General features: G+C 58.0%; 1 protein-coding gene across 2 annotated transcripts in view; it reads right to left on the reverse strand.

Annotated features, from left to right (window-relative positions):
- Positions 1-3832: 3832 nt before the first annotated feature.
- TBC1D16 (TBC1 domain family member 16) overlaps positions 3833-27524 on the reverse strand; it is a gene marked incomplete at both ends in the record, with an annotated part of 55209 nt that continues 31517 nt past the window's right edge. The window contains 9 exons of one of the 2 annotated variants that reach the window (XM_080714260.1): positions 3833-4081; positions 4789-4935; positions 7433-7612; positions 9287-9473; positions 10332-10466; positions 10996-11144; positions 11577-11741; positions 13063-13210; positions 13916-14077. In XM_080714260.1, coding sequence (XP_080570386.1) covers positions 3833-4081; positions 4789-4935; positions 7433-7612; positions 9287-9473; positions 10332-10466; positions 10996-11144; positions 11577-11741; positions 13063-13210; positions 13916-14077 — 1522 coding nt within the window. Of the gene's footprint in view, positions 4082-4788; positions 4936-7432; positions 7613-9286; positions 9474-10331; positions 10467-10995; positions 11145-11576; positions 11745-13062; positions 13211-13915; positions 14078-27524 lie in introns of both variants that reach the window. The other variant, XM_080714259.1, reaches the window with a different exon arrangement.

Genomic DNA, 27524 nt, shown 5'->3' on the forward strand with positions numbered 1-27524 from the left:
AAGGCCATGGTCAGTGGTCTCTTCCCTGAGTGGCAGGTGAGGTCCTGGGGCCGTGGCAAGCCACGCTCAGGACAGCTCTTACGCAGAGTCCCACAGCACTCCCGTGAGGGAGCGGGCTGGGGGGGGGGTGCGTCTTTATTCTTGTTTCACAGGTGAAGAAACGGGGCGGGGGCCCCAGGGAGGGCTGGTGGTGGCACGAGGCAGGTCGCCAGCCCAGGAAGGCTCTTCCCTTCCTACCGCACAGCTCCTGGGCTCAGGAAGGACTCGGGGGACAACCAGCCTTTTAGATTTGGGGCAGGCTCTGCGAGGCCAGGGTGGCTCAGGACGGAATGTCACACGGCCTGGGTACAGATGCAGGACTGATGGAATCCCAGGGTTTTCTGATTCCCCAGGACTCCGGGGCTGGGGCGGCCCAACCTCCAACAGCACCCCGCTTGGGGCCAGCTTGGTGTGAGCCCTCTTGGGGAGCCTCCTTCCTCCTAGGAAGAGGGGTCTCTGCTGAGCAGACACTAGACAAAGTTTTCCTTCTCTCTGCCTGACGAGCCCAGGGTGCCCCCCAGCAGGGGGAGACCGGACGGCGCATGCGGCTTCGGTAGAAGCAGGTCCCCATCGCCCCAGGGCCCTTCCCCACCCCCAAGTCATCTCTGCCCAGAGCCGCAGCAACAGACCAGAGAGCTCAGAGGACTTTGCAGGAACCGCTACCCTCCCACGGTCCACACCCACTCCCTCATCGCCACCCAGCATCCCCGCCAAAGGCCCAGCCAGTACCTCTGCCAGTTGTGGCCACAGGGAAGACCCCATCCCCGAGCCCACGCCTTCTGCTGCCCAGCTGGGCTTCACTGGAAAACTCCGAGCGTGTGGTCAGGGCCCTGCCTTCCTGGCTCCAAAACCTCCCTCCTGCCTGACGCTCCAGCTGCTCAGAGATGCTGCAGGGCCGTCTGGCGAGAGAGAGCATCCCGGCCCAAGGCTGCCTCGCAACTGCTCTTTCAACCCTGTCCCCTCCCCTGCGGCGGAGGCTGGGGGCCGTGACTCGTGAGTCTTCTTGGCTGAGATTGAGTTGGAACCTTCTGGAAAAGCACACTGCGCCCCTGCACCCTGGTGAGGACACCCTTCTGGCCCAGGTCCGACTCTAACCATCTCCTGCTGACGCGTCCCCCTCCTGCCCCTCCCGACATTGCTCCTCCGAGCCAGAAGGCAGCAGGACCTTCCCGGTGTCGGGGTGGTAGTGGCGGCGGCGGCGGCAGCATCAAGCTTCGCCCCGTCGCCCGGTCAGCGCACATCAAAGGTGCCCTCTCCTCCCAGGGGCCCCGGGCGACTTCGCACAAGGCTGTCAGCACAGACATTAGCGATGGGGCTGGACCAAGCGCCAACTTTTAAGTATGCACACACACGCACGCCGGCCAATAACATTAAGTGTCATTTTAAAAAATGGGTTAAATAAGCAGCATCGCCGGGGAAGGCCGCGTCGGGCTGATTACCCCCTATTTGCACGTCCTGGCAGGGGGAAGGCTAGAAGTCTAATGACTGAATTATCACCCTAATGCCTTTTGCTGGCTGGGAATAATCCTGGGGTAGCAGCTGCCGCAGGGTTTTTGGCTGGTTTCTTCTAATCGCATCCAGATGAAGGAGGTGCGGAGGGAGGGGCGGGGCTTCTTCGGCTCTCCGAGCCCTGCGCGCCCAGGTCGGGCCGCGGGGACCCCCGGCAGGTGCAGATGGCCCTGGGAGGGCCAGGGTGGTGGTTGGTACAGGATGCAGCTGCTGGGCCTGGGTCGGGCCGAGGGACGTGAGTGGTGGACACGGAACCAGTGTCTTCTACCCAGGACCCTCAAGGCAAGCGTGGCTCCCTGCACCTGCCCCCTGGCCCCCTGAGACGCAGCGGTGGGTGGGCAGGGCTGGCTCTGCCATCCAGGGAAGGAGTGGTCTGGAATGGTAGTATTTGGACCCAGACTTCCTGGAAGTGGTGGGTGGGTTTTTAACGATAGTCTTAGGCCTCCACCCCTCCAAACTCCCAGGCTCCCGTCACGTGACTGCAGAGGAGCCCTGGTGGAGAGGGACCAGTTCTCCACCCAGACGTGGAGTCGGGCCACGTGATCCGCTTGACCACCAGCAGCAGGTGCGGCGTCCACCAAGGCTCGGAAAGACACTGGCCCGTTTCCTGCTCCGCCAGGGCTGGCCAGGAGGCAGGAGGCAGGAGCCCCACCCCGACCTCCAGCAGAACTGCCCAGCCTAGACGGGCGCCCCGCGCCCCCTGGGCAGGGTGTAGGCCACTGCGCTTGGGGGTAATGTGCTTCACACAGCTTGAATGTGGTAACAGAGAGCTCTGATACCTGTTTGTGGGGCTCGGCTGCTAGAGGAGGGTCAGAGATGCAGGACAGGCCTGGGCTCTGGCCATCTGCCTGGGGACCAGGAGCCCACACAGAAAGGCAATTCTCTTTTCCCAAGAAGCAAAGGCGATAAGCAGGACGAGGGTGGAGATGAACATGGGACCGGTGCCAGCCCTGCAGGACCCCATCGCTAAGCTGTAATGGCCGGCGGCCCAAGATCTGGACACCGAGGAGGCTCCAGGACACAGGGGCCCGGGAACTCGGAAGCCTGCAGAGGTACTTGGGCTCATGGAGAACAGACTACCTGGGCAGAGAGGGGGCTTGGGACAGGGACACCCCTCTTTCCTGTTGACAGACATCTTTTACAAGTGGCACCGTCCAGCAGCGCCCAGCCTTGAGGGGGAAAGCAGAGAAGAGGAGGGAGCCCTCGGGCCACGCCCCAAGAGGACTCGGCACTTCATGGACGAGCTCAGGCTCGGCCCCCACCTGCTCCAGACTGGCTTTCTGTGCAGTGGCCAGCATCAGGACACGATCACAGGCTCTTGTGTGTCCGCCCGTCCATCCCGGGAGGAGCCATGGACACTCCGTCTTGCGGAGGATGGAGCATGCTGGGAAGACCTGGTTTCCCCCAAGGAGCAGGAGCCCTGACCTGCTCCTTTGTTGACCACCAAAGCCGAGCGATGGCGGTCTGTTCACAGCAGAGGCGCTAGGTCCCGCGGGGGTGAACTTTCCTGGCTAATTCGGGGCCTCTGTCTTGACTGCTTAGTTAATAAGCTGCTACTTCTTCAGGACAGAGTGGGTTGCTCTAGAGGACCTTGCACACGCGCGCACACACACACACACGTGCACGCACACGCATGCACACCCCCGATCCATTGCTGTTCTCTTTGGTGGGGCTGACCGTGAACACCGCAGACACTCAGGCACAGATTAAACCCACCCACTGGCCTGTGGCTGCAGGTGACAGGAGCCAACCCCCCACAGCAGGGCACGGAGCGCTCACAAGACCGCTGTGAGACCCCAACTCTTAACACCTCTTCTGGTATTTGAGCGTTTGGTTCATTCGGAGAGAACGTGGTCTGGTGAGGAAGCGTATCGGGTTCACAGAGATGTCTCTGGGCCTGGACAGGACCCCTGATCGTCCTCACCCCTTGGCGCTGGTGGGAATTCGGCTTCTTCCCCATCCCTGAATCCCCGCTGCCTGGCGAGGAGGCAACCCAGTCATCCGAAGTCCTCTGCAGGGGTCCACACACAGCCTGCGTCCAGGCGAGCGTCCAGGCAGCAGAGTAGCAGGATCTGGTTTTACTCTGGGCAGCAGGTTGGCCCTCTGCAATGTCCAGTTCTGGACTCTGACTGTGTTGTTATTAGGACACGCATCTCTGCTTGGTGCCCAAAGGCATTTTCCTTCTGTTTCTACCTTATCTGTCCCCTCCTCGCCCCTCCCGCCCCTCCCCCAGGCCCAGGAACTCGGCCGGGGTCCCCTCGGCCCCGTCCAGTGCAGAGTCCCCCTATCTGCGGAAACTGAAGCCTTCCCGGGGTGCCTTTGGGCCCTTCTTGCCTTCTCTTGGAGGCTGGGGGGAAGGAATCTCCACCGTGCCCCCGTAGGGACAGCTCTCGGAGCCCGGGTGGTGGCCGGCACACTCGACGGCGGGCATGCACCCGCTGTCCCACATCCCGGGCCCACACAGCTTGCACAAGTCATGCAGGCCGCAGGGGATCCGTGGCAGGAGGCGGAACTGGTACAGCAAGCTCCTGGCCTGCAAAGACAGAAGGCAGGGGAGGGTCCCCGTGGAGCGGCCGTCAGCACAGCAGCGAGGCCAACACCTGAGGGCACACTGTGTGGGCACGGGGCCCAGGCGTGGCGGCCTACACAGACGGGCGAGCAGGGCCAGAGCCGCAAAGCCAGGCCCGGCCAGCCGGGTCTTACGGGATTCCTCTCCCGAGAGCCCTCCCCGAGAGCCACCTTCAGCCCCTGAGGGGTCTGTTACAGGAGTCCTGTGCAGGATGGTACCCTGGATGCTACCCCTTCTGGTGTGTCCCTGAAGGACAGCCAGAGAGCTCTCACCAGCGGAGTGCTGAGTGATGGAGGTCTAGGAAGGAGGACCCCAGCAGGAGCCAGGAAGAGGCGGTGGTGGCAGAGGCTCAAGGTTCCCTTTATCCAGCCGCCTCCCCGGTTTTCCTAGCTCTGGGCTGGGAGTGCATTGCGCCAGTCTGAAATTCGCACAGCATGGAGACAGCCATTGGGTGCACGGTCTAGGCCCGGGGGCCTCAGAGGAAGGGCGCAGCACCACAAGAGGGCTACGGGCAGTGCAGAGGGGCAGGGTTGCCAGGAGACCTCATGCAGGAGCGGGGCCAGGACGCACATTGGAGGGAGGGAGGAGGGAGGAAGGAAGAGGAAGGAGGAAGGAGGAGGGCAGGAGGAGGGAGAGCAGGAGGAGGGAGGAAGGGAGGAGGACGGCCGCACCTTTCTGAGCACCAGCTCCCCGTTCATGTGCATGGCCAGGTTTGCGAAGTGCAGGAGCATCTGGTCGGTGGCCAGCTGCTGCTCGATGACGTCATCACCATAGATGACTACGATGGCCGCACAGATAAAGAGGTGGAAGTAGTCGGTCTGGGGGAGACAGCGGCGCTCAGAGGGCCCCGGCCGTCCACCTGGAGGCCCACGTGAGGCCGCCCCCGCGTGGGGCCAGGGCTTGCGGTCCCGTGGCAGGCTGCGCAGCTGCGTCCAGCTCAGTTTCCCCAGGCGCAAACTGGGCAGGCGTCAGCACCGGGGCTGCTGTGAGATCCAGACGCCCGCCGCCCTAACTGGCATTCTCCCTGCTGGGCTCATGGAGACCCGCTGGGTTTCGTGATGGGCCAGCACACGCCCTACCTCCAGAGCCTGCCCAGGGGGCTCGCTGCCCAGTTGCAGCTGCAAATGTCTTCAGAGGAGCATGTGCAGAGGGCTGGGCCAGAACATGCCCAGAGTGCAGGGAGGAGCCTCCGTGGGCAGCTGCCCACCAGGCCGGTCTGCCCCGAGCGTCTGGCTGAGAGTAGGCAGCAGATCTCAGCAGAGCAGCTCCCTGAGCTCACCAGGAGGGCTGAGGCCCCAGGGGAAGCCCTCTGCCCTCCCCTGAGGCCATCTGCAGGGCCTGCCCAAGCAGCAGGCTGCCCACAGGCAGTCCTGGCCAGGGCATCCCGTGTGTCTCCTGCCTGGACGCCTGCTGCATCGGACACACCATGGCTCCTGGAGGTGGAGGAGGGACAGGAGCACCAGGGAACCCACGCTTAGTCCACTGGCCTCCACTGCCCAGGCTGAGGGAACCGAGTACTCCGATCTGGCCTGCAGAGCACCCTGTAGGGGAAGGGCCCACCCAGGGCACGCCTGTTCCGGGAGACGCCATCCCCCGGCTGCCCGGCCCTTCCTCGGAGCTGATCTCGAATGCTCAGCTCCTGTCTGCTCAGCCCAGCCCTTGGCCGCAAGCTGACCTCTGGCTGGGCCACAGGTCTGGGAAGGGGACGCCCAGCTTCTCTGGAGAGCGTGGAAGGGGGAGGCCGAGCTCTTTCAACATGGGCTGCACAGGGAGTTTCGGCTCGTGGGATGAGGCGTGGGACAGCCCCACGGAAAACTGGAGAGAGGTGGACGAGACGTCCTCCGGGGCTTGCTCAGGAATTGAAGGCATCGTCCCTGGCCAACTAGCCCCCTGCATCCTCCAGCCCCCTCTGTACTCCACTGATCTGGGAAGATGTTTCCAATGTAGCTGTTTAGCCCAAAGTCTAAAACAACACGAACTTGCTTTTCGGGCTTCCAATAGAATGGCGGCCAGTGGGGTGGGCGTGTGAGTCCCGCTTCTTTTTTTCACTGCATCTCTTTGAACTTGGGACAGACAGAGCGAAATGATGAAAATCCCCCGTGAGAAATGGCCCATGTGGCCGGGCGTGGTGGCGCACGCTTGTAATCCCCGCGCTTGGGAGGCGGAGACAGGAGGATCGCGCAGGTTCGAAGCCAGACACGCACGCTGGCTTAGGAGACCCTGTTTCCAAATAAAAATGTAAAAATAGGTCTGGGAGTGTAGCCCGGAGGTAGAAGGGTTTCCAGGAACCCCAGTACCACCAAAATAATAATAATAATAATAATAATAACAATAATAATAATAATAATAAATTAAATAAATACATAAAATAAAATAGGTCTGGGAGTGTAGCCCGGAGGTAGAAGGGCTTCCAGGAACCCCAGTACCACCAAAAAAAAAAAAAAAAAAAAAAAGGCCCATGTGCCTGGCACTGCCATCATGTGTAACATAACATATAAAAGGCGGCTAATTTGTTACTGGAAAGAGTGAGGTACCATTTGCAAGCATGCATGCGTGTGTGCGTGCATGTGTGCGTGCGTGCACGTGCACGCGGGGCACACGTCAGATCTCGCCTTCTGGACCACCCCGGCTACGGTTCCTTTTATTAGTGCAGGTGTCTCATCCTCAGTGGGTCCGCGGCGAGCAAGTCCACCCGGCAGAGGACGCTGTGCCCTGTGGACTCAGATGCCCTGTGACCAGGTGTAGCCCGCAGGGCCTACAAGCTGCGAAGGCTGCTGGGGAGGGTGGAGCCGCGCCCCTCCTGCATGAACCCACATTCTTTTTTTTTTTTAAGGGCTATGGATTTGGAGATATTTGCCCTTCTCTAGTAGCGCTGGCACATCCCTAACCTAGCGCTGAAGCCCTGTGACAGCCAGCCTGTGCTTGGAGGGGGGTCTGCGACAGAGACGCTGATGCCGGCGGACAGGGAGCGGGATAAATGGCTGACCCAGGGCTCTCCAGGGGGTGGCCGGGGAGGCAGGGCCCTGGGCGGGAGGAAGGGGCGCTGAGCCGGGTGCCGGCAGGGCCGTCCCCAGGGAGTGGGGCAGGGCCAGCGCTGGGCGCAGCGTCCGGGCTGCTGAGCGCTTGCTGGGCGCTAATGCCCCTCACGCTGATTGGTTGTGACAGGCGGGAGCTCAGCCCCAGAACACGGTAATGAGCGCAGTCAGCGGGCAATTTGCATCCATTTCAGTTACACGGCGGGCGCGCGAGGGCCGAGGCCAGCCGCGTGGGACCGCGTGCCGTGGGAGGGGCTGGCTGTGTGGGCGCGGTGCTCACCTGGTAGTGGGCCCAGCAGGCCTCCCAGATGCGCAAGGCCTCGGCCTCGGGGAACTCCCGCTTGAAGCAGAGCAGCAGCCAGCGGTGGCAGAAAAGCATCTGTAGACCATCCTCGCCCAGCGACACCAGGTGCTGGTAGAAGCGCAGGTGCGTCAGCCGCAGCAGCTCCCGCAGGTACAGCTGGGGGCGAGGCCAGGCGCTCAGCCTGCGCCTTGGCCGCCCGTAGGTCCCCACCCGCACACCTGCCTTTGTTAAGCTCTCCCAGACATCAGACTGTTCCGGATGGAGGCCGGGCATGGTGCCCCCGTGCCTGGGGGGCTGTGCCACGGGGAATCCCCCAGCCCATCACTACCCGTCATGCCCAGAGCATTCACAGTGGGGAGGGATGAGCTGGGGCCTGGGGCACCTGCATAAGGTCACCCCAGCAACGTGGCCACGATCTGAACTATTTCTGGCAACACCGGGCTCAGGCTGACTTCACTGACAACCTCGGGAAATCCATCTCTGGCAGCCAGTGAGTCACCTGGTCGTGTCCTGGTGTGAGCCTTTGAGGCCAATGGCGTCAGAGGCTGTAACAGCCTCCCGGGTGCCCTGGAAACGTGACATCACACAGACGCGGGAGGACGCAGAGGGAGCTCTTGAGGTCACAGCTGGGGGTGGCAGGCAGCCCCCGCCACACCGGCGCCCCTGTCCCTGCCGAGCCTGCACGGATGGATGCCTCCCTACCTGCGACCTGTATAAAGTGTCTCCTTGCCCTGCCCCGCTGCCTGGCTCACAGCCTCTGCTGTGTTCAGTGTCTGGCGACCCATCCCACCTTCGGGAGCCCTAACCCTTAGCCTACAGGATGAGCTTCTCAGCCTCCATCAGCCATCTCTGCACGAAGCGTGCGTGGTCCAACAAGCCGGGGCCGCTCAGCGCGGCTACCCAGAACACTTTGCTCAGCTGAGCCTCCGGGCGCTCAGGGCCAGACCCAGGGCACCTGCGGCCCCTGCTGCCTCCCTGTCTCCACCCCAGGCACTTTCCGTGCCCCCACCCCAGGCTCAGCATCCGCTGCTCATGCTGCCATCTTCCCAGCCAGCTTTTTTTCTGGGTCGAGCGCATCCCTTCCAGCAGGGCCTGGCACTGATTCTCAGCAGGTGCCTGGCACACACACACACACACACACACACACACACACACAGAGGTAACGGGTAGTGAGATCAGCAAACAGGAGCTTCGCTGAGTCCCTGGGTCACACACATAGCCCAGCATGGCTCATTCACTCGGTACTGTCTGGTCTGTGCAGCTGATCCCTTTGGGGGGCCTGGAGGGGTGCCAGCGGCCCTCAGGGAAGGGACAAGAGAGGGTGGACTTGCTGGGCCTCCAGGCAGCACCAAAGGCCCTCTGCTTCCACCTAGGAGCCGTGGCTGTGTTGAGCCCTACAGCCCAGGTAGACCCAAGAGGTCAGGGCCTCTCCTGTGACAGGGCCTGTCCCTGCCTCGCCCTGCCAGGGAGGCCCCGGGTGCAGCCTCTGCACCTATACGGCCTGGGTGGGGCTCTCCTGGAGGCCAGGGCGAAGGGCCCACGCCCTCCCAGCAGTGGCCATCTGGCTTCAGCTGCCCACTGACCACTCACAGCAAAGACACACACAGCACGGTGACCCCGACGGCGAGAGAAGGCAGTGTGTGCTCTCTCATGGAGCCCTAGTGCGTGTGCGCACACATGCACGCATACACACGCACACATACACACGCACACATGCACACACATGTGCGCACACACGTGTGCGCGCACACACATGCACACACGCGCATGCGCACACACACATGCACACGCGCACACAGACACGCGCACACACAGAGCCCCGAGCCTCACCAGCTGCTTCTCCATGTCCTCGTCCCGGGGAGAGCTGACGAAGATTGTGTTCTGCATCAAACCCACGAAGCACCAGAAGGTGTCCGACTCGTCCAGGACCTCCGCCAGGATGGGCGCCACCAGGTCCGACATCCCCTGGGAGTAGCCGATAGCTGGGTTGTACACAGCGTAGTTGAGCAGGATCCTCCTGGCCGGGCGGGGCGGTGGAGAGAGCAGAGGCGGGCATGATCCACTGCCCACCGTCCTCACCGAGGTCCGCGTCGGCTGGAGACCCTGGGGAGGCCACGTCGGACGGCGGCGGCCCCGCGCCCTGTGGCTGTCTCCGGAGCTCAAGCTTTGGTCCTTGTTTTGCAAAAGGCCCAAGTTAGCTGCTCACCAGGCCCAAGGCCCAGAGTGGGTGAAGAGAAATGGGGGTCTGACTTTCTCAGTGGTCAGCTGCCCGTGACAAGGGGTGGGCTGGCAGGGACATTTTTTTTTTTTTTGTACTGGGGTAGAACCCAGGGGCTTTCTACCTCCGGGCTACACTCCTAGACCTATTTTGTATTTTATTTGGAAACAAGGTCCTACTAAGTAGCCGAGACTGGCTTCAAGCCTGCGTGATCCTCCTGTCTCAGCCTCTCAAGTACTGGGACTACAAGTGTGCGCCGCCACATCCGGCTGGCAGGGACGTTTTTATGGGCTGTTAATTTTGAGTAGTAACTTGCCAAACTGCAGCAGAAATGTCAAAGATGCCAGTCCCCGGCCCTTGTGGCCGTATCAGAGGAGTATCACCCACTAGGAGGCGTGCAGAGGGCACAGAGAGCCTGTCTCCCTGGGCATGAACGGCACAGTGGCAGAGGGACGGGGCTCTGCTGGTGTCCTTGAGTGACCCTGTGGCTTCCCGGGACATTATGGGGCGTTGGCTGCAGGAGCTGGGAGGAATCCTGCAGAAAGTCCCTTTCCCAGGCCCAGAGAGCAGGGGAGGCCCCAGACTCGCAGCCGAGGCCCAGAGAGCAGGGGAGGCCCCAGACTCGCAGCCGAGGCCCAGCGTTGGCCAGTAGGGTACCTCATACTCTCCACATTCGGGTTGTCCTGTCCTCGGAAGAACTGGTTGCTCCGATCTGTCCGAACCACGTCTCTGTCCACAGTGGACTGCACGCTGCGCCAGAAGGATTGCTGCTCCTCGGGAGCCATGGAGAGCCTGGCTTGGGCAGAGCGCCGCCCAGCGGTCAGCCACAGCCGGTGGTGAGTGGCTGGCCAGGGAGGGGGCCCAGCCGCCCACACGGGAAGAGCCCTCCCCTACGCCCTGCTGTCTGTCTGGCTGGGAGCCCTGCTGCTGCTACTGCTGCTGGTACAGACCCCCGCTCCCCTGGGTGGGGGTGGACAGTCCTTTGCCAATAGCAAGGCAGCTGGGTGGGTCCTGGCCCCCAGAGGAGGGCCGCGCACCCCAAAGGGGCTCCACCCAGACCCGGCAGCCGCAGGGGAGCTGAGGACTCAGCTCCTGCTCCTTTTGTTCAGAGGCCCGGCCTGCAGCTGGGGGACTGAAGAATTCTTACACCTTGCTGTGTCTGCTAAGGCACCGGGTGGACACAGGGCTGCTTGGATCCCGCCGCTCATGCACCCGGGAGACCCATTTTCCAAAGAAAACGTGGGTCAGGGAAAAACGTTATCAGCGCTGAGGCCTGTCCTGCGGGGTCGGCGGCCGGGCCGGGCCGGTGGGGCGGGGTTACCTCTTTTGCTGGATCTCCATGTATTCCTGTCTCTTCTGCACCCGCAGGGCCTCCCGCTCCTCGGACGTGGACTCGGGGCTGTAATAGCGCAGCAGGAAAGGCCAGACCTCTCCCCGGATTGACACATCAATGCCGCCAAAGAAAATGGCCTGTAGGAGTTGGGGAGAGGGGAAGTGGGGCGGCTCAAAGAACCCCAAGTCCCCAGAGATGCACGTTTGGTGGCTTCGCAAGGGCTCGATTCAGGCCCTGGCAATTTGCACATATTTACTAGGGGAGGCACAGCCTCGTTCCCATACGGGCACAAACCGGCTCATTTTAATGTCAAAAACCCCCCGGGGCGGCGCTCCGAGTGGCCTGCGGGTTCTCACGTCGGCCTAATCCCTAGTTTGGGGAATGCTGCACTGCACCAGGCAGCCCCTCTGTGCAGACTGACGGGTCCCGCCCCGCTTGCTGGGGATTGTTTTTCCAGCACGGCGGCAGCGGGGTTGATTGTTCTTTGCCAAGCCCAGCTTCCCACCAGGGACCCTCCAGACCCTCCTCCGCCACCCGCCGGGCCCGGCAGCCAGGTGCGCCCGCCTGACCTTGCGCAGTTTGTACTCCTCCTCCACCTGGCCCAGCTCGTTCAGGTGGCCAAGCCAGGTGGACACGTCCAGCCTCCGGTACAGGCTCTCCTCGGGGTGGGTCTCGGAGGACGGCAGCTTGGGTCTACGGATGGAGAACTGCATGCATGTCCTCTCGTCTGCGACCTGCTGGACAGGCGGGAAACTGGGCAAATATGAGTGCCTCCAGCACCAGCTTCGGAAGCGGCCACGAGGTTCCCAGGATCTAAATGCCAGCTCCCTTCCGAGAGGAGGGGGAAGCGCTGCCCCCTCTGCATACAAACCTCTAAATGGCAAGTGTAATTAGACGCGATTAAAATGAAAATACCTTCGCCCTGAAACCCTTTCCTTTGCCGGGGCCTCGGCCGACCCCAGCCGCAGAAACGGAATTAATGCCCCGTGCGGCCCAACTTCCCTCTGCCGGGAGGGCCTGCAATAAATTACATGTGATTGGCTACATACAAAGGGTCCTGTCTGCGGGCCGGGGAGCCGGCCCGTCAGATCGTCTCCCGAGCAGTCACGAATCCAGGGCAAAACTGCAGCTGACATTTAATTCAAAAATCAAAGGTTGTTCAGTGTTGGGGGAGCAGCGCCGCGCTACTGTAATAAGGGCGCCAGCAGGAGGCCGGGTGGGGAGGACGGGGTTTAAAGTCAGCCCGTTTCTAATAAGCACATACGGTGTCTTAAACTGATAATTAAAGAGCTCTTATTTCATTCGTATGTAGATTGAGCCAAATATGGCAGGAAGTCTTGTCAAAACACGACTTTTCAAGTGCAGAGCGCTGACTTCCAGAAAGCTGTGGGCACAGGGCTTCAGACCCAGGGGGAGAGGCCGCCAGCCGCCCGGCGACTGACCGTGGACCGAGGTCGCCACCGCAGGTCACAGCCCTGCGAGCCCACGTGGAGACCCAGCCACAGGACGGGGCGCAGGACGTGCCCGGGAGTGCTGGCCCATGGAGAGGAGTGGGCAGGGTTGGGTGGGTCAGCAACTGGGTGTACCCCACCCCTTCCTTGACCAACTGGATACATATCCCATCTCTTGCCCTGACTGACTGGGTACACCCCATCCCCCTCCTCGACTGACTGGGTACCCCCATCCCCCACCCCGACTGACTGGGTGCACCCCATCCCCCTCCTCGACTGACTGGGTACCCCCATCCCCCACCCCGACTGACTGGGTGCACCCCATCCCCCTCCTCGACTGACTGGGTACCCCCATCCCCCACCCCAACTGACTGGGTATCCCCTACCCCCCTCTCTGACCAACTGGGTGTACCTCCATCCCCAGCCCCTACTGACTGGGTACATCCCCCATCCCTCAGCCCAACCGAAGGGGTGCCCCCATCCCCCTCCTTGACTGACTGGGTGCCCCCATCCCCCTCCCTGACCCACGGAGTACATCCCCATCCCCACCAAGACCGACTGGGTGCCCCCCTTGCCCCCCAACAGGGCGGGGTTGCTCAGCTACCTGGTCTCTGAGGTGTGTTTCGGTACAGAATTTCCACTGCTGGAAAACCTCTGACAGCTTGTCCAGGCCACCATGATGGAAGTGGAAAACCTTGTACTGACTCTCTCGGCTGGCGACCACCAGCTGACCGCTGGTGCAGGCCTCGTCGCTGAGGGGACAGGCAATGTGGGCTCTTATCTCCAGGTACAACCAGACCCCATCAGCCGCCTGCCTCAGAGACAGTGAGCAGAGGCCGGGGAGGGGCGGGGTTACACCTGGACACACCTGTCCCCACCTCCCCCAGCCAGAGGGCAAGCTAGCTTCCCCAGGAGTCCTGGCGACCCCGAGTGGCCTTGAGGCCCACGCGGCCCCTTTCTGTCCGGGAGACCCGGGGTAGATGCCCAGTGCCTGGGTTAGCTGGAAGCCGACTTGGAACAGGGTGGGTGTGCGCCCTTTGGGATGGGCGGCCACTCTGGGAGGATTCCTGGGGACACTGAGTGGACACCGCCCATGTCATCGGCCCCCCTCGGCCAGCCTCAGATAGAAGGCTGACGTGGGTCTGGCGTGGCACCCCTCCGGGGACATGCTTCTCTAGCTCAGGCTGCCTGGGGTGAGGTCTTGGGCCTGGCTCTCGGGAGGCGGCACAGACGTGGGGAACTACAGGCCAGGGATTCTGGGCCGCTGGTGGAGAAAGGTGCTACCAAGGCCGCTGTGCCGAAGGGTGGCGATCACACAGGTGTGCCGCGGTGCGCGGGCGGAGCGGGCAGCCTGCAGGCACCACTGGACGCAGCAGCCCCGTTTTGGCTTCTTTTTTTAAGCCAAAGTGCCCAGCATGAGCAGTGGCCACCCCTGGGAGCCACAGGGCGCGCCTCACCTGAAGAAGAGGCGCAGAGAGCGCATGTGCCCCAGGTCCACGCGGAACACGCCGCACAGCTGCTCCAGGGCGCACCCCCGCTGCGGCTCCTCACAGCGCCCGCCCGGCAGGAGGCCGCTGCCCTCTGGGAAGCGCAGGTTGGTGTCGGAGCTGGAGGGAGAGCTGGCGGAGACAGCCAGGTCAGGGCCGCAGCCAAAGTTCTACCTCCGAGTGATACCCCAGCCCTCCTATTTATTTATTTATTTATTTATTTATTTATTGTACTGGGAATGGAATTCAGCAGCATTGTACCTTTGGATACATTTGTTTGTTTGTTTGTTTGTTTATTTTTGCGGTACTGGGGAATGGAACCCAAGGGCATTCTACCTCTGAGCTACGCCTCCAGCTCTATATTTAATTCTGTATTTTGAAACAGCGTCTCACTGAGTTGCAGAGGGCCTCACTAAGTAGCTGAGGCTGTTGGTGAACCATGGTCCTCCCGTCTCAGCCTCCCAAGTACTGGGATGACAAGTGTGCGCCATACCTCCCGGCTCCCATTTTACTTTTTTATTTTGAAACAGGGTCTCACTAAGTTGCCGAGGCTGGCTGCAAACCTGTGATCCTCCCATCTCTGTCTCCCTAGTACCATAGCAGCGTGTGCCACCATACCCAGCTTGTGTGCCACCATACCCAGCTTATTTTTTATTTTGGAACAGGGCCTCATTAAGTAGTTGAGGCTGGCCGCAAACCTGCGATCCTCCCATCTCAGCCTCCCAAGGACCGGGGTTACCGATGTGCACCACCACGCCCGGCTTCACTCTAGTAGTGAGCACTTATTAATGTTCGTGTAGGGGCTTGGTCCTGGCCTAGGCTCTTCTCATGTGCTTTTATCGCATATAATTCTCACAATACTCCTGTGAAAAGAGTCATGGTATTACTCCATTGTAAAAAAGAGGAAAGTGAGGTCTACCAGAGAGGTTAGGCGACTTGCCCAAGGCGGCCGGCCCAGCAGGCAGGTGGCAGGGTGAGACTGGAAGCCCAGCTCTGCGGTGTGGGTCCTCACGGTATATTTTCCAGCCTCCACGTCTACAACCCAGTTATTTTGCTTTGTAAAAATCCGCTGAGCTGGACGTGGTGGCGCACGCTTGCGATCCCAACATTTGGGAGGCTGAGACAGGAGGGTCACAGTTCATGAAAAAAAAAAATCTGCATTCCCAGTTGCAAGATATTTTATTACACAGATCTGGCCACACACAGGCGAAATCCTGCCTCTTCAAATTTCATAGTTTCACCCAGAAAACCCCTGCTAAAATACACCCAGAGCGCAGGCCAGGAGTCAGGCCACACCCCCAAGTGCAGCCGGCACCCGCCCGCTCTCCTGCTTAAGCCTAGAACGCAGGGGAGCCCCAGTGCCCTTCTTCAAAGGGCCGCGGTCTGTCTGAGCAGAGTCCGAATGCCGGCTCAGCCCTTCCTCCAAGATGGCTCCCGACGCCTTCTGTGGGACGGACCGTCCTCCACCTGAGCGAGCAGGCATCCCAGCTGGACCTGCCGATCCGGGGCATTTGAGGACACCGGCTCAGGTAGCGCCTGATAGCAGCCAGGCAGGTGGGCTCCCCAGAAACGCTGCGGGGCTGCACTGGGAGGCCGGGAGGCTGGGGTGCCACCCGGGGTCCCCTCCAGCCCTCCAGCCTCTCCCCAGTGCACAGACTCACCAGCATGATCCCCAGGCCCCTCTGGGCACACTGAGAGACCCCCGGTGTCCACGGGCCCTCCCGGAACGCTGCGTCCTGCTCACCCAGACAGACCCAAGGTCTCCACAATCCACACGGAAGGCAGACTGGCTGCGGCCCAGTCCTGGCAGAAAGGACCGGCTGGTCCCCTGGGGGAAGGAGCTCATTCCAAACCAGGAAAAGAGACCCAGATAGGGGCCACCAAGCAGGCACTGCCCCCTCGGAAACGTGCCTCCAGGCAGAGGTCTGTTTAAACCCTTTCACAGGTCCTTGGGGGAAGGTTATTTGTATCCATTAATTGACTGATTCATTAAGCCGAGGCGCTGTGCTTGGGACCTGCAGCTGGGGGTCCATCCTTGAGCTCAGACTGGAGCGCCGGCCGGCCGGCCATGGCGGCGGGAGCCTTAGTCCGTGGGCTGCGTGGAGCCGCTGGGGCTAAGGCTGCCGAGGGGCCTGGGGCTTCTGCGGATCCAGCTCTGGCTTGGCAGGGACTGTAAGTCACTTTCCACTCGTGCCCGGAATGCAAATGTAAAATGTCTGGGAATTTAGGAATCACAGGGGGAAAAAAACTTTAAAGAAAATAAAACCTGGGGGGAAATTGAAATGCCTACAGTTTTTTTTTTTTAATTTTTGATGATCTTTCTACATATGTGAAGCAGTTTGGTTCTAAGGATATTTGTATGTACTGCAAATAGTTTGGTTTGTTCATAAAATTATTATATGATCCATTAAAATAAAAAAGGATGGTTTATTCGGGTGATAACTCCCAGGCTGCTATTAAGTTAAAAAGGGTTTATAGGTAGAGCTAGAAGATGTTTGGCTTGAAGAAAATGGAGGATTTTTAGTTTCTGTCATTTTCTGAGGCTTGTAAAATACAAAAGCAGAAATGAAAGAGGGAAGCGGGCAGGTTTACCGCCAGACAGACACAGAGGGCTCCCGATGTCAGCGCCGGGGCGGGGCTTAGACACGGCCCCGCCTCTTTGCAGCTTCCTGAGCTGGATATGGTGGTCCACGCCTGTAACCCCAGGACTTGGGAGGCTGAGACAGGAGGATCACAGGCTCAAGATCAACCTTGACAACTTAGCCAGACCCTCCTGTTTCAAAATAAAAGATATAAAGGGCGAGGGTGTAGCTCAGAGGCAGAATGCTACTGAATTCAATCCCTAGTACACACACACAAAAAAAAAAATGAGTGGCACCTGTCACTCTGAATCTGGACAGGCCCTCCTTTAACCGGGAGGATATGGAAAGTGTCCCTGTATAAGTCCCAGAGTCTGGGCTTCCAGAGCCTCCCCCTGCACAGCCCAAGGAGGCATGACACTCAGCCGATGGCCGGAGCCAGTGCCCAACACATGTGACCCGAGGCCAGTTGGGACCTCCAGCCAGAGGGCCGCAGATGGCCGCAGCCACCCGAGCCAGCCCCGGGCGCCCAGCAGACCCGCCCATCTGAGCCCGGCCCACTCTGAAGAGCTACGCACTAAACGAAGGTGGCCACGAAAGGAAGGTGGCCGTGTGAGTTGCTAGGCTGGAGGTGTTTGTTAGGCAGCAGTAAATAACCAATACATCCAGGAAACATCTTTTCAGAAAGACCTTGAGGAGAAAGGAAGACTGATGTACTGAGTAGTAGCCCTCCAGGTCAGAGGCACAGGCCAGACCTTCGCATCACTTACAACATCAACATCGAACCTCCAGTTTGTTGTTCCATTGTTTCTTTCCCAGGTTGTGAGTTGCCTGAACGGACCCCCCCCCATTCCTGAGCACAGTGTCTCCTTAATGAATCAGTCAGTTAATTGATGCAAATTACCTTCCCCTGAGGACTTGTGAAAGGGTGTAAGCAGACTCCTGCCTGAAGGCAGGTTGGGGGGGGGCGTGTGATGACCCCTCTCTGGGACCCTTTCCTGGCTTGGAGTCTGCTCTTTCCTCCAGGGAACCAGCGGGGCCTTGGGCCTGGGCCGCAGCCAGGCTGTCTGCCTGGTTTGTGGAAACCTTGGCCTGCCACGGGGGTGAGCAGGATGCGGCGAGCTGGGAAAGCCCTGGGTCTCGGGGATGGCGCTGGTGTGTTTGGTGTGCTGGTGAGAAGGAGGGACAAGAAGACTGGAAATGTGCCGTCCTCTGGTCACCTCGCAACCAACTGTCAGGACTTAGAGGCCACCAGGATGTCCTTTGATCTCTGAATGGATATAAGCAACTTCGGTGAGAGCGGGCGTGGTGGCGCACACTGGTCATCCCAGCATCGGGAGGCTGAGACCGGAGGACCGCGGTTCGCAGACAGCCTCAGCTACTTAGTGAGGCCCTCCGCAACTCAGTGAGACCCTGTTTCAAAGTAAAGAATAAAAAATACGGCTGGGGGTATAGCTCGGTGGTAGAATGTCCCTGGGTTCCATCCCTAGTACCACAAAGGAAAAAAAAAAGCATATAAATCTAAAAGAAAAAGAGTAAATGTCCAGCAGAAAACCAGCAAAAAGAAAAGAAAAATGCAATTTACTAGAGAATAAATACAATCAATAAAATGCCTGTGTCCAGAGAAATACGGTAAGTGCACAATTGTGTACAATGGAAAACAAGATACCATTTTGGGGGGAGGATTTTTAAAAAACTGGCAACAATGATAGGTTCTAGTGTAGACAAGCCTTAGGAGGATGGAGTGTAGCACAACCGGGGGGGGGGGGGCATGTGGCACTTTGGAAATAGGGCACAAAATTCTTAAAAATGTCCTGCATTCTGGCCCTCTGCATTCCTTTGTAATTGATGCATATTAATTACACAGAATAGCTGGTTTCGTGGTGTGGACCTTTTGTTTTGTTTTCTAGCAATTAATCCTAAGAAAGTAGCCAGAGATGTCCACAAGAATAATTACATAAACAGATGCAGAAAAAGCACTTGACATATACCCAACGCTCATTTATAATAAAAACTAGGAGCAGAAGCAAACCTGCCCAAAAGGATGAGGAGGACCCACACAGACCCTACAGCGAACATCATTCTTAGTGGTAAAAGACTGAATTGTTAGCCAGGCGTGGTGGCGCACGCTTGTCATCCCCGCGCTTGGGAGGCTGAGACAGGAGGATCGCACGGGTTCGAAGCCAGCCTCAGCTACTGAGTGAGGCTCTCAGCAACCTAGTGAGACCCTGTTTCCAAATAAAATATAAAAAAGGTCTGGGAGTATAGCCCGGAGGTAGAAAGCCTCTGGGTTCCATCCCCAGTACCACCAAAACAAAAAACAAAAAAAAAAAAAACAAAGACTGAATTGTTTCCCCCCCAAATCAGCGACAAGGTAAGGGGCAAGGGCGCCCACTTTCTCACACCCTGTCAGTGCTGTGCTGGAGCCTCTGGCCTATGAAGACAAAAAAGAAAAAGAAAAAGAAGAAAAGAAAAGGAGAGTCATAAAGATTGGACAAGAAGAAATAAATCTGTTTCTAAGATAATATGATTGTTTACAGAAAAAAATCAGAGGGAAATCATAAAACCACATTTAGCACCCATACGTGAATCCAGCGAGATTATAGCATAAAAGTCTAGTATAAAAATTAATTGTAAGTTTGGCGTGGTGACACATGCTTGGAATCCCAGTAGTTGGGAGGCTGAGATGGGAGGATTGCAGGATCGTGGCCAGCCTCAGCAACTTTGTGAGGCCCTCCATAATTTAGTGAGACTCTTAAAAAAAAAAAAAAAAAGCCGGGCGCGGTGGCGCACGCTTGTCATCCCAGCATTCAGGAGGCTGAGACAGGAGGATTGCGGTTCACGGCCAGCCTCAGCTACTTAGTGAGGCCCTCCGCAACTCAGTGAGACCCTGTTTCAAAATAAAGAATAAAAGTAGGGCTGGGGGTGTGGCTTGGAGGTCGAATGCCCCTGGGTTCCAGCCCTGGTACAGCAAAATAAATAACTAAATAAACAAAAATAAAATAAATAAAATAGGGCTGAAGGTGTAGTTCAGAGTAGAATGCCCCTGAGTTCCATACTCAGTATTACACACGCACGCGCGCACACACGCACACACACACACACACACACACATAGTAATATCATCAAGCAGATGTTTCTTAGATATGACACCCATGTGAACATCAAGAAAGATAGATTGAAGTTCATTAAAATGAAAAACTCCTGCTTTTAAGAAACACCTTATTTATTTATTTATTCATTCATTTATTTTTGTGGTCCTGGAGATCGAACCCAGGAGCCTTCTACCTCCCAGCTACACCCCCAGCCCTTCTTACGTATTTACTTATTTTATTTTGAAAGAAGGTCTCCCTAGGTTGCTGAGATTCTTGCTACACTGCCGAGGCTGTCCTCGAACCCGCAATCCTCCTGTCTCAGCCTCCCATGGGCTCGGATAATAGGTGTGCACCACCATGCCCGACTTGAGAAACACTGGAGAAGACAAAAAGAGAAATTGCAAACGCAAAATCGGTATCTGATCAAGGGCGTGTTCCTGGGATAGACCAAGAACCCCCAAAACTCAGGAAGAAGAAACAACCCAGCCTAAGAGTGGGTGGATCTGAAAAGACATTTCCCCAAAGAAGACGTTCAGAGGCCAAGAGACGTGCAAAGATGCCGGCCGCCCTCGCGGGGCATCGCAAGCCGGGGCCACGGGAGCAGGACGCGCGATGGTCCGCACCCATCAGCACGACGGGAGGCCTGGGCACAGTCGCCGGCCACACACAGGGCGGCCGGGACGCTTGGTCACACTGGTGGGTGCAAAGCCGGGGGGACCTGACCACACAACACAGCCGGCCCTCTCCTAGGTACTGAGCCAACGAGGAGAAGAACAGACAGACGAAAATCTCCATGCGTAATCCCATGGGAGGCTGAGACGGGAGGATCGCAGATTTGTGGCCAGCCTCGGCTTCTTAGTGAGCCGGGCGTGGTGGCGCACGCCTGTCATCCCAGCATTCGGGAGGCTGAGACAGGAGGATCGCGGTTCGCGGCCAGCCTCAGCTACTTAGTGAGGCCCTCTGCAACTCAGTGAGACCCGGTTTCAAAATAAAGAATAAAAAATAGGGCAGGGGGTGTAGCTGGGAGGTCAAATGCCCCTGGGTTCCATCCCCAGACCCGCAAAAAAAATAAAAAAATAAAAAAATAAAAAAATAAAAAAATAAAAAAAATAAAGAACAAAAATAGGGCGTGTAGCTCAGGGGTAGAATGTCTCTGGGTTCAATCCCGGTACTGAAAAAAGGGATCTGTGTGTGCAGCTATTTACAGTAATTTCATCAACAACTGAAAGAAACACCACACCTGTCTTTCAACTGGCTAGAGGATTACCAAAGAGTGGTACGTGGACACAGCGGAATACTACTCAGCAATGAAAAGGAACAGACAGCTGAGGGGCAGGACAGTGTGGTGGAATCTCAAAGCGTCCTGCGGTGTGAAGCCAGACACAGAAAAATTCAGGAAAAGATGGCACCGCTGCTCATGGGGAAATGCAAATAGAAGCCACAATGGGACACCCCACACGCCCGTCAGAAGGGTCACAGTTAAAAAGACTGACCAGAGCGGGCGTGGTGGGCACGCCTGTGATCCCAGTACTTGGGAGGCTGAGACAGGAGGACGGCAGGTTCGCAGACCTACTTACGGAGGCCCTCTGCAACTCAGCGAGACCCTGTTTCAAAGTAAAAAATAAAGAATCGGGCTGGGGGCATAGCTTGGAGGTAGAATGCCCCTGGGTTCCATCCTCAGCACCACACACAAAACAAAAACCAGTAAGGATACTTTAAAGGGGGAAGGGGCGAGGGCAGGCATGGTGCACGCCAGTCTCCTGTCGGCGCATCCCGGGGGCGCCTGGGCCCCGAGTCCTGCTACCTGCTAGGGAGACCTTCCCGAGGGCGCTGTGAGCCAGACTGCGTCACCCCCTTTCAGAGCGAGAGAAACCGGGTGCCCCGAACCTCACAGAGGGTAAATGGCAGAGCAGGGATGGATGGCCTGGGGCCCGGCCAGTGCGCGGCTTCCAGAGACAGGGAGGAGACTTGAAAGAGAAAACGCCACTCTTTTCAAATCCCCCTCCTCCTCCTCCTCCTCCTCCTCCTCTTCTTCTTCTTCTTCTTCTTCTTCTTCTTCTTCTTCTTTTTCTTCTTCTTCTTCTTCCTCTCTCTCTCCCTCTCTCCCTCCCTCTCTCTTCCTCCCTCACCTGCACAGGAGCAGTACTAGGGCTCAAACCCTAGGGCCTTTTTCGTCTAAGCCACACCCCAGCCCTAGGGTCTCAGTAAGTTGGAGGCTGGCCTCAAACCTGCAATCTTCACGTCTCAGCCTCCCCACCCCCGAGTACTAGGATTACAGGTGTGGCACCACCACAGCCAGCTCAAACTCATCTCTTAAAGGATGTCTCTGAGAGGGCTGGGGATGCAGCTGGGCGGCAGAGGGCTTGCCTGGCACGTGCCAGGCCCTGGGTCTCATCCAGGAGAGAAGGGAGGGCGAGAGGAAGGGAGGGAGGGAGAGAGGAAGGGAGGGAGGGCGGGCAGGCCCAGGACACGAGTCTTCTCGCCCGTGCCCTGGCGCAGCACCTTTGTCTGCTGGAAGGACTCAAACGGCGCCTGGTATTTAAGGCGCTCCACAAGAAGGCCTGGGCAAAGCCGGGCGTGGGGGCGCACGCTTGTCATCCCAGCATTCGGGAGGCTGAGACAGGAGGATCGCGGTTCGCGGCCAGCCTCAGCTACTTAGTGAGGCCCTCTGCAACTCAGTGAGACCCGGTTTCAAAATAAAACATAAAGGGAAGAGAGAAATTCCCAGTGTACACGATGTACATTAACAGACATATCAAAGTCAATCACCAAGCGAAACTTGAGAAGGAGCGGAGGGAGGAATGGGGCGGGAATCGCGTAAGGGCCTACTGGGTGGTGTGTGCACGTAGGCCTCCGCCACCTCGTACTTCAGTAAGATGTATGACACGGTACACCAATAGAAACTTTAAAAAATAAAAAATAGCCGGGCGTGGTGGCGCACGCTTGTAATCCCCGCGCTTGGGAGGCAGAGACAGGAGGATCGCACGGGTTCGAAGCCAGTCTCAACTACTTAGTGAGGCTCTCAGCAACTTAGTGAGACCCTCTTTCCAAATTAAATATATTAAAAAAAAAGGTCTGGGAGTATAGCCCGGAGGTAGAAAGCCTCTGATTTCCACCCCCAGTACCACCAAAAAAAGAAATAAATAAAAAATAGGGCTGGGGGTGGAGCTTGGAGGTAGAATGTCCCTGGGTTCTATCCCCAGTGCTGCAAAAAAAAGTAAAAAAATTTAAAAATAAAGGGCTTAAATTGGGGGAAATGGAAGCTCTGGAGATGAGGGAGGTGAGATTGCTCAATACTGTGAACGTATTTGACACCAGTGACACAAGGGGCTAACGCGAGCCGGGTGTCGGGGTGCACACCTGTAACCCCAGGACTTGGGAGGCTGAGACAGGAAGAGCGCAGCTTCGAGACCAGCCTCAGCAACCTAGTAAGACTGTTTCAAAATAAAAAATAAAAATAAGAAAGGCCAGAGCCGGGCGTGGTAGCGCACGTTTGTAATCCCAGCATTCGGGAGGCTGAGATCAGAGGATCGTGGTTCACGGACAGCCTCAGCTACTAAGTGAGGGCCTTTGCAACTCAGTGAGACCCGGTTTCAAAAAAAAAAAAAAAAAATAGGGCAGGGAGTGTAGCTCAGAGGTCGAATGCCCCTGGGTTCCATCCCCAGACCCACAAAAAAGAAAGAAAGAAAGAAAGAAAGAAAGAAAGAAAGAAAGAAAGAAAGAAAGAAAGAAAGAAAGAAAAAAGGAAAGGCCAGGTGTATAGCTTGGAGATAGAACACTCCTGGGTTCAATCACCAATACTATACATACACAAACAAACAAACAAAAGCAAAAATGGTCTTTTTTTCACAATTGAAAAAAATGGGTCAATATTCTAGAGCTCCTTTAATCTAAGCAAGGCTCTCATCTCCGCAGGCTGTCACCAGCACCGCGCCCAGGCCGGGTCGGCACAGGGCTGGCCGGAAGCTCTGCGCATGCTCAGACCGGCGGGCGCTACTAGGTTACTTCTGAGGACGATGCAATCTATGGACCAGGATGTCAAACGAGAGGGGGCGTTAGACTGCACCTCGCTTCCCCTGCGCCTCTGGCCGTCTCCAGGTCCAGTTCCCACCCAGCCTCAGTTTGCCACCTTCGACGGGGCTGGGGGGCCTGGGGGAGATGCCGTCTGTTCTGCCCCTTTATGAGCATCCTTGCCACGCTGGCAGGTGACACAGAGAAACGAGAGATGTGCGACCCTCTCCGCAAGGCCGCGGAGACCCGGGAGAGCAGCCAGGCCGCGCGGCAGGGCCTCCACCGGGAGGGCAGGGACGTGTGGACAGAGAGCTCGGCTTTGTTCTCCTGGGTAAACTCCTGGCAGGAAAGCCGCCGCGGGTGGGAGGAGGACACAACGAACCTGATCTCTGTAATCTACCCGGTCCAGCACCGCGCGGCCCGGCTCTGGCCAACTGGAATTCCTGCCACGCCGGGCCCCAGCTGGCCGCGAGGTGTTCTCGGGAGCCCTGCCTCCCACGTGACCCACTTAAAAGGCGGCTCTGCGCCAACCAGGTGTTCTTTAAACCCTTGTGAAGAGTCCTTGATCGGCTAGACAAAAAGGCTGCTTAGAGGAATGAGACCCGGGCACCTGGAATGTTCTCTGGAGCCCTGGCTCCTGATTTCAAAGGGTCCGTGAGTGACAGGCGGTGGGGGAGCTGCCCCCCAGCGGCCCCCTGAGGTGCGGAAGTGCTGTGGTCTACACCTGTCTGCAACTGACCGTTCTTGGCTGAGGGCCCCCAGCAACCACAAACCTGCCACCGGCACAGCCGGCCACACGTGTCCCCGGAGCCCTGGGGAGGAACAGGATCCCCGCGGCGCCTGCGGCAGCTGGAAACATGGCCTGTGCTTCTCCTGTGGACCCGAGTCCCACTGCGGAGCGGACACGGTCCCTGCAGGGCCTGGCAGAGCCTCTGGATTTGGGGCGTCAGCAGGTGGCCCTGGCAGGGGGACAGCCATGCTGCGCCCGGTCCCCAGGATCTAAGCCAGCCAGGGAGAGGGCACCTGGACAGGGTCTCAACCAGGCACTTTGTGTGTGTGTGTGTGTGTGTGTGTGTGATACTGGGAATGAAACCCAGGGGCATTCTACCTGGGAGCTACACCCCCAGCCCTATTTTTCTTTCTTTCTTTCTTTCTTTCTTTCTTTCTTTCTTTCTTTCTTTCTTTCTTTCTTTTGCAGGTCTGGGAATAGAACAAAGGGGCATTCTACCTCTGAGCTATACTCGCAGCCCTATTCTTTCTTTCTTTCTTTCTTTCTTTCTTTCTTTCTTTCTTCCTTCCTTTCTTTTTCCCCCCCAGTACTGGGGATGGAACCCAGGAGCATTCTAACTCCAAGCTACATCCCCAGCCCTATTTTTTTTTTTTTTTTCATTTTGGTAACACTGGAGATGGAACCCTTCTACCTCCGGGCTACACTCCCACACCCATTTTTATATTTTTATTTGGAAACAGGGTCTCTTAAGCCAGCGCGGCTGGCTTCGAACCTGCGCGATTCTCCTGTCTCCTCCTCCCAAGCGCGGGGATTACAAGCGTGCGCCACCACGCCTGGCCCCAGCCCTATTTTTATTCTTTATTTTGAACCGGGGCCTCGCCAAGTTGCAAAGGGCCTCACTAAGTAGCTGAGGCCGTCTGCGAACTGTGATCCTCCTGTCTGAGCCTCCCGAATGCTGTCATTACAAGATTGAGCCACCACGCCCGGCTCCTCAGCAGGACTTCTGAATTCTACTCTGTTCCTGAGAGGCTGACTGTCCACACCCGGGCCGACCTGCAATCTTGATCTTACTCGCTGCACATTGGACAAAGTCGGGGGAAAGCAGATTACGGACCCACAGGGACAGAGCTGTCGGGGTTCTCAGGCTCCCCCGCAGCCCCGTGAACAGCCCTACTCTGCAGACGGGGACCCAGAGCGGCCCAGTGGAGCCCGGCCCTGTCCTCAGCTCTCCCTGGCAGCCTGGAGCCTCCTCCTGCCCTCCGTCCTCCAAGGTGCTCCAGGCCCAGGGCTTCATCTCACGCAGGGCTTCCCTATGCAGGAAAGAGAAGAAGCCAGAGAAGGAGCCCGTGGAAAATACAGCTCGGAAGACAGTACAGGGGAGAGGGTTTCAGGACCACGCCTGGGTTTAATACCTGAAACAGGAGAGGCTGATCACACCTGGGCGCTCACACCTGGGGCACACACGTCCTAACAAAGACCAAGGAACATCCCTGTGGACAGCAAAACTCCACAGCTCCTGACCCAAAGTGCCCCTGTAACTGAGCCCGGGGCTTCCCAGGCCTCCGCCCCCAGGGCAGGGAGACTGGGACATGAAGTCCTGTATCTCTGGCTTGTCTGAAACACTCTGGCGCCTCCTCTGGCACTGGAGATGGGGGGCTGTGGCCCCCAGCCCTCCCCTGCCCTATGCATTCCAGACTGACACCGCCATGGTGCGAGGCTTGTGTAAGGTTGCAGATACTGAGATGGGAGTCTCTACCTGCGAGCTGAGCTGCCTGGAGACCACGGGACAAAAGTCCAGGCCCGCCATTTCACACAAGCATCTCTGTGGCCGGTCAATTCACACTCAGCGCCCCTACCGGGGCTAGATATTAGTATCTAGAATATTCTAGATACTAATAGGATATTCTAGGTCCTATTCTGGGGTCACCTGGCTTCTTCCTCAACAAGGAGAGCCCCAGCCCCAAGTCCATCTTCTCCCCCACCCTTCCCTCATCTCCTAGAGAGGAGCAGAAATGCACCAAGCCCTGCCCAGTCTGGAGGTGCTGGGCACTCGGGTGGGCGAGGGGCGTGAGGTCCAGGGAGAGAGGATGGGGCAGGGTGGCAGCCTCCCCCTGGCCTCTGACCACCCTATCATTTTTTATTCTTTTCTTTTCTTTTTTGGTGGGTCTGGGGATGGAACCCAGGGGCATTCGACCCCCAAGCTACACCCCCTGCCCTGTTTTTTATTCTTTATTTTGAAACAGGTTCTCGCTGAGTTGCAGAGGGCCTCACCGAGTAGCTAAGGCTGGCCGCGAGCCTACATCCTCCTGTCTCAGCATCTCCCATTGTCACGCTTTCCACGGGCGAGGGCCTGTGCCAGAGGACAGGCCTAGGAAGGGTTAATCTCTCTGTGAAATGGGCTGAGGGTGGCGGGGCCCTGGATCTCCAAGGCCCCATTAGGCCGGAGCAGTTTCTAAAATGCACACCAAGCAAATAACTCCAAGCAAAACTGAAGACCTCTGAAATAATTAACGCCCCACGTGCGCACACACGTGCACGCACACACGCACACAGGGCTGGATCAATCCACCCGCCTGGCTGGACCCGCCGGCTTTCTGCTGACCTCGGAGGCCCGGCGGGCCCTGGCTCTGGGGTTTGCCTGGGAGGCCGATCGATGCCATTCAGGAGCGGCAGGTCAGAGCAGTCACCCCCACCTGTGCCGCCAGGGTGGGGCACACACGCTTAGAGACCTCGGTGCTGGCTCCCCAGGGACCGGTGATGCTGGGCTCCAGACGTCATTTTTTTGACTCAAGGGTTAATGGGAGCCATCAGCGCTGAGCCAGCCTAAGAGGGCCCCACCAGCCTTAGAACCTGCTGCACCCGGCTAGGGAACCAGGGGCTTCAGCCCAGGCCAGGCCACGGCAACCTGGCTCCCCAGCAGAGGGGCTCCTGGCCCCAGGGCAGGGGATGAGGCGGAGGGGGGATAAATCACGAGCCGCAGGGAGCGCAGGGCAGGGTCCCGGCTCCAGCGATGAGCTGGACGCCGCGTGAGCACGCTCTGGGCTAATTATGGGAGGCGTAAATCACACGGTGTAAAGGGAGCAGAAACATCACTCAGGTTTATGGCCAACACAGTTTAGGAAAAGATAACTGGGCCGGCCATTTCCGTCCCTTCCCTTTGCCAG

This window comes from Muscardinus avellanarius (assembly GCF_963383645.1).
Source record: "Muscardinus avellanarius genome assembly, chromosome: 16".
NCBI lineage: Eukaryota > Metazoa > Chordata > Mammalia > Rodentia > Gliridae > Muscardinus > Muscardinus avellanarius.